At 50.6% G+C, this 10,000-nt stretch overlaps 1 protein-coding gene across 8 annotated transcripts in view; it reads left to right on the forward strand.

The window, feature by feature from the left end:
• Positions 1-6,250, forward strand: part of znf827 (zinc finger protein 827) — a 59,039-nt gene extending 52,789 nt beyond the window's left edge. For 3 of the 8 annotated variants that reach the window (XM_081724460.1, XM_081724459.1, XM_027031002.3), the window contains one exon: positions 1,730-6,250. In XM_081724460.1, the coding sequence (XP_081580586.1) occupies positions 1,730-2,567 (838 nt within the window). In that variant the 3' untranslated portion in view covers positions 2,568-6,250. Of the gene's footprint in view, positions 1-1,305; positions 1,357-1,699 lie in introns of all 8 variants that reach the window. The other 5 variants (XR_014126427.1, XR_014126428.1, XM_081724461.1 and 2 more) reach the window with 5 other exon arrangements.
• Positions 6,251-10,000: the final 3,750 nt, after the last annotated feature.

Consider the following 10,000-nt stretch of genomic DNA (forward strand, 5'->3'; position numbering starts at 1 on the left):
CAGTGGCCACCCCACCCACCCAACCCTGCATCCTAGTCAGCTCCGCCCCAGAGTGCTGCTTCCGGGTCAGGCTGGCCCAAACACGCGCCAGTTTCTCATGGAAAATGGGTTCACTATTTTCCTCGATGGTCTGAAAAAATGTTTTTGATGCCATATTTTGCAAAGATGGAGAACGGTTACAGTAAAGCAAGTATCAGACACATTTAGTCAGTTCTGTTCTGATAACAGTTCATCGTCCTGTCTGTGCATATCTGTTGCAGACAATCATTTACATTTTCCATTTGAAATTTAAGATTTAGAATAAGGTGACACAAAGGTAAGAATTTCCTGACCAAGCCAGAGATTTAAATACCTAAATACTGCCCTGAAGCAGAACAATAACCATGGGTTTGGCAGTGCTTTGATGAGTGTTATTAATGGACAGTGCTGTCCACACACACAATGCTGCAGGCATGTAGCACTGTGAGACAGGGCACCAACTCCCAGATCAGAACCGAACCTTCACACTGTCAGGAATAAAGCCATCTCCTCTGAAGTGCGCCGCTAGCTCGTCGGGGCGAGAAGCGTGGTTGCGCATGTGAAATATCTGAAGAAATCACTGCTCCATCTGTTAAACAGAACACTGCCAAGACCATCAGACGACGGTTCACACTGTTCTTTCCCAGCCTGTGCTCTCCGCCAGCACTCCGACAGCTAAACACTGTAGTGCACACCTCCATCCACAACAGTCCACCCCCACCCCCGGTACATGCTCCAGTCCAGTCTTTTGATTTTTCTGTGGTGTTTGTCTAGCTGTGTAACATACAAAATTCATGTGTGTAGAGTCTTGTGTATTTCAGATCCCATTGCCTCATCCTCTCACGTTTGTGGTTGCCTTTCCCATGCACGCAGCGTAGCTGTAGGTATGGCTCTGCAGAGCTGGTCACTACGCCCCCCACCGGAGAGGGTCCCTATAGATCGGCCTCGTGGGCCGTCTCCCAGAGCGGGTTTAAAAAGGCGGTACATAAACCCCCCCCCCGCCGCCCCCCCCCCCCCCCCCGGTCACTGCAGTGAGAGGTGGGAGTGCAGCTTTCTGGTGGATCTCTGCCTTCAGATCAGTGCTAAAGACTCTCCCTAATAAGGTAACAAACCCATCAGGTGACGCCCCGTTAGACATGCTAGTGGGACCTAGGAGAGTCAGTGTGGGCCTAGGGAGGCGTGAGTAAGGGATAAGGACTGATCCCAGAGCAGGGTGTCTGCGGGCTGTGAGCAGGCTCCGAGGAGACCTCTCCATGGCGTTCTTTCTGAGGTCGTTTTGTTCTGCAGGGTTTGTGAAGCGCTTTGGGGCCCTGAGCAGATGAAAGGTGCTATTTAAATGTAAGTGCCAATCATTTATTCACTTCCCTCTGTCTGAATCCCCGCTTCACACACACACATACACACACACACACACCCACACACACCCACACACACACACCCACACGCATGCACGCACTCAGACGGGTCCACACTACTCAGGGTCAGATACATTAAGTGCATTTTTCATCCCCTCCCGCCTTCATTCTGTGTGTGCTTGTACTCTTCCTCCATTTTTGTTTACAAAAATAAATAAACAGAACACAACAAGAAACAAACGCCCTCCATTTTTGGAGGCGAGACGTTAAACGCACTTTCCGCCTCTGTGCTCCCTGCATCCCGCACTTCCTGTCTCTGTGACCAGGTGCCCTGTGTGCCTGTACTCCACCAACAGGTCGGCAGCGTTGGGGGCTCACCTGAAGACGCACTGCCGGCTGGAGTTCCGCTGCCGCATCTGTCAGGCGGTGTGGGCCAGCCAGGCCGAGCTGGACAGGCACGTGCGTGCCCATCGCCTGGGCAACCACTACAAGTGCGAGCAGTGTGGCTACCTCTCCAAGACGGCCAACAAGCTGATCGAGCACGTGCGCGTGCACACGGGCGAGCGGCCCTTCCACTGCGACCGCTGCGCCTACAGCTGTAAGCGTAAGGACAACCTGAACCTGCACAAGCGGCTGAAGCACGCGCCGCGCCAGACGTTTGGCTGCAGACGCTGCGCCTTCACCACCACGCATCCCTTCGTCTACAGCCGCCATGTGAAGAAGCACCAGGGCGGGGAGGGGGGTGGCGAGGAGGGCGAGGCCCAGCAGGACCCCTCACGCCTGGGCTCTGCCCACGACGCCGAGCCACTCTTCCTCCTGGAGGGCGACGGTAGCCGCGGTCTGAGTGCCTCCCAGGCACTGCAGTCTGTCGCCATGTCTGTGTCGTGCCGCCGGCCCGAGGGCGCGCTCGCCCCACACTACCTCTCGGCCAATGGGGCGTCAGCACCAACGACGACGCCGGCCGCACGCTGCTGTGAGCAGTACAAGAACTACGACCCCGCCCACCTCATTCCCCTCACCATGCTCTTCAACACTCAGCGCTGCACATTCCATAACCCCGCCCCCTCACACGCCTCCTCGCCCTTCTCCAGACTCTGGCCACGCCCTTCCTCGCAGGCCCCGCCTTCACCTCTGTCACCCAAGCGCTCCTTCCTGGCTTATCTGGGATTAACAGTGAGAGCAAAAACCATCTGAGCTGCCCTCCTCACCTCCCTCTCCATCCTCATCCCACTCCATCCTTTCTTTCTTCTGCAGCACCTCTGGCCGTGGACAGGAGTCACCATTCCAGGTTATGGTGTTGTTTCTCAAAACTACAGTTCTTAGAAACAAAGGCAAACGTTGGACAAGCTGGATGCATTTCTATCGAAGCTGCTCTCCTGTTCTGTCAATCTGATTTTTGCTCCTTTTTTGTTGTTATTTTCTATTTGTTTTATTCAGATTTTGGATGAACAGAAACCAATATTAATGCTTTACTTAGGAATGTTTTTTTCTTTTGTTCAACAAGGAGGAAAAAGAGAAGCCAGGAGTTTTCCGATGTGTAAGTGCTCAGCGTTGTGCATTGGTATGTCTTACTACCAAGCCTCAGACCGCATGCTGGCCTGTGTGTTACGGTTGATTTATGTCATTTTGGGGCTTGATATGAATTATCCAGAGGCAGCACGACAAAAAAAAAAAAGAAAAACAAAAGAAGATGAGAGTGCATTCTTTTATGTCTCGTTTTCAAAGCGATGCCTCAAACCCGCACTTGATTATTCATCAGACTGTACATAGATCTTAGCGTTTCTTCTCCCGCCCCCTCCTGCCTCCTGGTTGGCTGCTTGTCCAGACTAGTGATGTCATTCCCCATCCATTGGTCTGTCTCGGGAGCAGAGTGACGCCCCTTTACCAGTTAGGCACCGCTGATGGCACTAGGGTTTTACAGATTTTTGTTTGGTTGTGTTTAATTTTTTGTTTTTCTTCTTCTTATTATTATTATTATTATTATTATTTTTACACAAGCCATTCAAAACGTGCTGGTGGCCCAAGCAATCACTTGGCACCTGTTCAGGGCCCGTTAGTTTAGCACACAGGCCTGACAACCACGCCGCCTTCGCCAGGGCTGCTGGCTGCCACAGATGGTGCCAGTAGCTAACACAAGTGGAGTGTCCATCCCCCGCCAGTGCCAGGGAAGCGCCCTGTGCTTAGCTAGCATCTGTAGTGTGCACCTGTACGTTTAAGAAGATACACGAGGTGACAGGTTGGTGGGGGTGGGGGACCCACATAGCCCGTCACGAAAGGCCGATTCAATGGTGCTTTTTGGAGTTTTTTGTAATTTTTTGTGTAAAAAAAAAAAACAAAACATGAAACTGTTCCAAAATGACTTGAATGAATGTACTTTCTGTTGGTTAATGTCAGTGATGCAGAGGTAGCCGGGCCTGTTGAATGAAGCTATGAGAAATGGAGTGAAATATCTGCGATATATCAGTATATCGGTGATATAGCTGCGATATATCAGTATATCGGTGATATATTGGTGGCCTTCTGTGTCTTAATATCTCTTTAATTTTTATTGTTCCTTTTTCTTTTCATTATGAGCCTTTGAAATGTAAAGTATATGTATATATATCTATATACAGTGTGTGTGTGTGTGTGTGTGTGTGTGTGTGTGTGTATATATATATATATATATATATATATATATATATATATATATACAGTGTGTGTGTGTATACATACATACGCGTGTGTGTGTATATATATATATATATATATATATATATAGAGAGAGAGAGAGAGAGAGAGAGAGAGAGAGAGTACTAACTAACAAGCTGTTATGAAGATTTCATTGGATAATGGCTCTGAAGTGCAATGTGGAGATGGGTCATCTCGGGATGCGTTGTGGAAGCATGCCTTTCCCTCCAGCAGACAAACATGGTACTGGAATTCTGTGTACTGGAATTATGTGTACCCCTCTCCTTGGTTTTTCCTTTTTTTAAGTTTTAATTGCACTTAACATTTTAAACAAAAGCACTTAAGCCCAATAACAAATTTCCTTTGATGCCAATTCCTCCAACCAGTTCACAGCAGTGGCACTGAAGCGAAGACTCACTTGTCTGCCATATGGGTTGTAAATATCAATTCTGATACTCTTTTTTTGGCCAATCAGCAGTGCTTAACAGCTCTGGTTAAATGAATATTAGAGCAGGTCTGTGCTCCACCTGGACTCTGAAGGACCAGGCTAAATTTCTACGCACCATGTTTGCACAGTGCAGTAAAAGTTGCACATTTCCAAATGATTCAGTTTATTGGGGAAAAAAATAAATCTGAAATGAGTAATAATTTTTTTTACCTCTGTGCCATCGGTTGTTGTGTACAATGGCACTCAAACTCTTAAATGACCTTTTTGAGTTATTCTGAGGAACTGCCCTATAGTAGAGCTCCAAGGTATTAGAGGATTTAAACCCTAACCCATAACCTCTAACCCCTTTAAATTCAGCAGCAGAATTTGGCAACAGTAATGTTTGCATTATAACAGGCCAGCAATGGAAGCTTTGTAATTTTGTGTATCATTTTTGTCTCCTTCGCATATCATAACACTCATAATACATAACACGACCCCAACCCGTGATTCCCCTTAAGTAGGTCGGCTCTGACCTGTCAGCTAAATACTGAAGAACTGTGCTGCATGAAATGCAGTGCAGGTGGATTATGAATTCATGAATTCGTTCATTCACACATTCATTCACTTGTTCATAGTTCCCTTGGACCTAGTCCACAGTAAAAGACACAGTGGTTACATGGGAGTAACCCACCTTTAATTGTTGTGCTGTACTGTATTTCTGAGGGAAGAACAATGTTCCCTCTAAAGGGGTAAATAATATCATCGGGTCCTCGAGTTCAGTTGCAAATGACGATGGTGTTAACTCTAATCAGAGAGAGACCCTGGAGCTTTTCATATAGAGGTGACCCCAGATAGCTGCTGCCTCCCTAATTAAGCTCGGTCTTCTTCCGCTTGCCTGTGGAAAAGGTGAACTGGGATGATGTGTGTGTTTAAGAGCAGTTGTGAATTTATAAATGCAGGCTTGTATAAGGGCCTTCACAACTTGGCTCTTCCAGCAAAGCTAGCGTGTTCCTGTTTCTCATGTTTTCCCATCTCTCCTTCTAAAGTTAGTTTTTTTCTCCACATCCATGCCTAGCATGCAGTCCACGTTGGATCTTAAGCGGAGCCGTTTTGCATGTTGTGTGTGGTTTTCCTGGTCTAGTGCCACTCCCTGGCCCGGAAGCCCCCCAGCAGTGAGTCAGACTCACCGTTGCCGTGGTTCATATGACCCTTGGATCGAACATCGGCACGTGCGCTCTGTCCCGGCTCCTCACACAACGGTTACATGAACCAAGATGGCTGCCAGTCTCCCTGCGCAATGATGTGGATGGGAGAGAAGCCGAGAAACCTTCTGTCTGCCGACACCAGTACTTCTAAGCACTTCCTCTTGTCCTGTTTCTGTTGGCCAGACTACCTTTCAGCCCTGCAAACATGCATGATTGCTCTCTGTCTTTCTAACTCGTAGCACTTATGTTTTTTTAAACTCAGATTGCATTTACCTTGGCCTTTTTCAGTCTGTTCGCTTTTTGCATTTTTGATGTATTTTATGACTTAATAAGGCTCAAGTATCATTTTGTTTGTTATTTTGGCACTCAGTAATATTATGTGCTGTAAAAAGCTTTTTTATGACTTGGTTCTTAAGGCTGTACAGGGTTGTTTGTGACAATAACTGGTAATTAGACCATTTGTACTTTTATTTTGGTTTTGTTTTTGTTTTCTTTGTTTGGCATTTCTTTATGTTTAGATTGCCAGTTCTAAATGTAAAAGGATTTGAAAGTAAAGCTTACATCAGATATTACACTCCTCTGCTGGTCCTTCATGTTCAACCCTGTGTGTGCTGTAGGGACTGTGATCCAGTGCCTATCAGACATTTCCCAAGCAGCTCTAGGAAACGAAGTGTCCTCCCGTCACCATTGTACTGACAATTTTAACTTTTATTAATGAAATGAAATGTATTTCATTAATCAAGCCATTTTTGGGTAACTGCAAAAAGTAAACATCTGTTAGCCATGGTGACACCCCTTCAAAACCTAAAGCTCCTTTGATTTTCAGTCTCCAGACTAGAAACGTGAAAGTTGAATGTATTTTGCAGCGAAAAACAAACTAACGCACTGCACCTGTCCAAGCCCCCCACCCCCCTGCCACACACACACACACACACACACACACAGCGGCCCGTCTTCAGCAGGCCATAGAGCGGAGAAGCGCTGTGTCCAAGCCCCCCACCCCCCTGCCACACACACACACACACACACACACACACAGCGGCCCGTCTTCAGCAGGCCATAGAGCGGAGAAGCGCTGTGTCCAAGCCAAAGGTTGCGGCTGTCTAATGAAAACAGATGAAACAGAGATAAAGTGTTAGCTGCCATTAGGGGTCTCATTCATCACGGTTAGCCCGGGGGCTTCCGAACACCTTGGACAGGGAGTCCTCCCGCCACCTTCCCGGACCCTCCATCACGCTGAACAGGGGTCTGTTCCCGCGCCCAGACACACAGACTGATTATGTATGAGCTGTACATGGGTTGTAGATCTATGGGCCCTGTGTGCTGTTTACCATGTTGGGAGCTAAAAATAAAAAATAATGCAAAACCCACCGTAAAGCCTGGAATGGAACACAAAAGGACTGAGCTGGACCAAGAACGTCTCTAAGCAACTAAAGATTGTTATAGTCATGTTGGGTAGACACACACACACTTCACCCAGTTTTTTGGAAACATAATTGGACCTGCCTTCAATGGTCATGGCATGACATGCAAATTTATTATGGGTTAATTTTATTGGTGTACAGCTAGACTCTAGCCATGCAACGCTATGCGTCACACACATCACTCTGGACTACTGTGACGCTGACATAGTGACCCTGTCCTGGACAATGAGGAGGTTCTCTAGTGTGGTGGTGGTTCACACGTGTACAGCTGCTGACTTGAGAATTCTACTACCCATAAATATCAGTTGTCCTGTGGCAAAAAGTTGGAGGACAGCTCACACAAACTGCTTGGCTGTAGAGGGGCCGTGGCCTGGAACTGCACAGTGCCAACCGTGTTGATAGTGCGTCCCGCGTGTGCTCGTGTCTTGGCCGTCTGATGTGTTCCACAGCAGGGATGGAGCGCATCTCCTCATTGGTGGAAACGTGTGTGGCCTGGAGAGCTGCTGGCCAGGGGGTGGCAGTGGGTGTGGTGAGACGCGCACGGCCTTTAACGAAGCCTCTCCACCGAGTGCCCATACATCTTAATTAACTTCAGAGCAGCACTGGGGGCCAGAAAGTGCCACCGCACAGCCTGACCTCCTGCTGCCGAGGAAGCCTTGATTAAGAAGTGTGTCTCCAGAGTGACCAGGTCACACCCACTGTATCTCGCGGTTATGCATGGGGCTAAATTAGCCGAGCGGATCCAGAGCCGTGCCAGTTTGCTGGCAGGAGAGCAGAGGCATCTGATCGAAGTTCCAGGTGAGGGCACGACTGTGTTCCTGCGGCAGGTCAGATATTTCTGCAGGTCAGGGATTAATGTGTCGAGATTGGCAGCAGCCAAGGCAGAGGTGCGTCTGCTCCAGGAACGAGGCGGCCAGTTTTTCTCGGCATAACCTCGGGCCGGAATCCGTGTGTTGTGGAGGCAGCTTCGTGCCACGGTGTGAGGGAGACAGCGGCGGTCGATCGATAGGCTGTTAGCTTTTTTGTTTGTAGGTTCAAGCTGGTCTCGGCTTTATTACAGGCTGGTTCGAGTCATCGGGGAGCTGCTCATGCAGGAGACCAGCTCCCTCCTGTTTGCCAAAAGTGTAATCCCACCGTGACCTCACCTGACCTCGCCTCCAGAGGAGATCTGCTTAGAGGAGCGCCTGTCTGTAGGAAGCACCCCTCCCCTCCTGGCTAGTGCCTTCCTCACTCCCTCACTCTTACCCTCTTTCTCTCTCTCTCCCCCTCCCCCTCTCTCTCTCTCACCCTCCCTCTCCCCACTCCCTCTCTCACCCGACTCTCCCTCTCACTCTCTCCTCTCTCTCTCTCCCTCTCTCTCCCTCCCTCTCTCTCACCCACTCCCTCTCTCACCCTCCCCTCTCACCCCCTCACCCTCTTTCTCTCACCCACTTCCTCCCTCACCCTCCTCCCTCTCTCACCCACTCCCTCTCTCTCACACCCTCTCCCTCTCTCTCTCTCACCCTCCTCCCTCTCTCTCTCTCTCACCCTCCCTCTCTCTTTCTCTCACCCTCTCCCTCACTCTCTCTCTCACCCTCCCTCCCTCCCTCTCTCACCCCTCCCCTCCCTCTCTCTCTCTTTCTCTCACCCACTCCCTCTCTCACCCTCTCACCCTCTCTCCCTCCCTCTCTCCCTCTCTCTCCCTCACCCTCCCTCTCTCTCTCTTTCTCTCACCCTCTCCCTCTCTCACCCTCTCTCCCTCTCTCTCTCTCTCTCTCACCCTCTCTCACCCTCCCTCTCTCTCACCCTCTCTCACCCTCCCTTCTCTCTCTCTCACTCCCCCTCTCTCTCACACCCTCTCCCTCTCTCTCTCTCTCCCCTCCCTCTCTCTTTCTCTCACCCTTCTCCCTCACTCTCTCTCTCACCCTCCCTCCCTCCCTCCTCTCACCCCCTCACCCTCCCTCTCTCTCTCACCCACTCCCTCTCTCACCCCCTCCTCTCTCCCCCTCACCCTCCCTCTCTCTCACCCACTCCCTCTCTCACCCTCCCTCTCTCACCCCTCACCCTCCCTCTCTCTCTCTCTCTCCCCACTTCCTCCCTCACCCTCCCTCCTCTCTCTCCCACTCCCTCTTCTCTCACACCCTCCCTCTCTCTCTCTCACCCTCCCTCTCTCTCTCTCTCACCCTCCCTCTCTCTTCTCTCTCCCTCTCCCTCCTCTCTCTCTCACCCTCCCTCCCTCTCTCACCCCCTCACCCTCCCCTCTCTCTCTCTCTTTCTCTCACCCACTCCCTCTCTCCCCTCTCTCCCTCCCTCTCTCCTCTCTCTCTCTCACCCTCCCTCTCTCTCTCTCTCTCTCACCCACTCCCTCTCTCACCCCTCTCCCTCACCTCTCTCTCTCACCCTCCTCCCTCTCTCTCTCTCACCCTCTCCCTCCCTCTCTCTCACCCACTCCCTCTCTCTCACACCCTCTCCCTCTCTCTCTCTCTCACCCTCCCTCTCTCTTTCTCTCACCCTCTCCCTCCTCTCTCTCTCCCCTCCCTCCCTCCCTCTCTCCCCCCTCACCCTCCCTCTCTCTCTCACCCACTCCCTCTCTCACCCTCTCCCCCTCACCCTCCTCTCTCACCCTCCTCTCCCTCCCTCTCTCCTCTCCTCTCTCCCCCCTCACCCTCCCTCTCTCTCTCTCTCTCACCCACTTCCTCCCTCACCCTCCCTCCCTCTCTCACCCACTCCCTCTCTCTCACACCCTCTCCCTCTCTCTCTCTCACCCTCCCTCTCTCTCTCTCTCTCACCCTCCCTCCTCTCTTCTCTCACCCTCTCCCTCTCTCTCTCACCCCCTCACCCTCCCTCTCTCTCTCTTTCTCTCACCCACTCCCTCTCTCACCCTCTCTCCCTCCCTCTCTCCCTCTCTCTCTCCCTCAC

This window comes from Electrophorus electricus, chromosome 12 (assembly GCF_041902795.1).
Source record: "Electrophorus electricus isolate QZ-2024a chromosome 12, ASM4190279v1, whole genome shotgun sequence".
In the NCBI taxonomy this organism is placed as follows: domain Eukaryota; kingdom Metazoa; phylum Chordata; class Actinopteri; order Gymnotiformes; family Gymnotidae; genus Electrophorus; species Electrophorus electricus.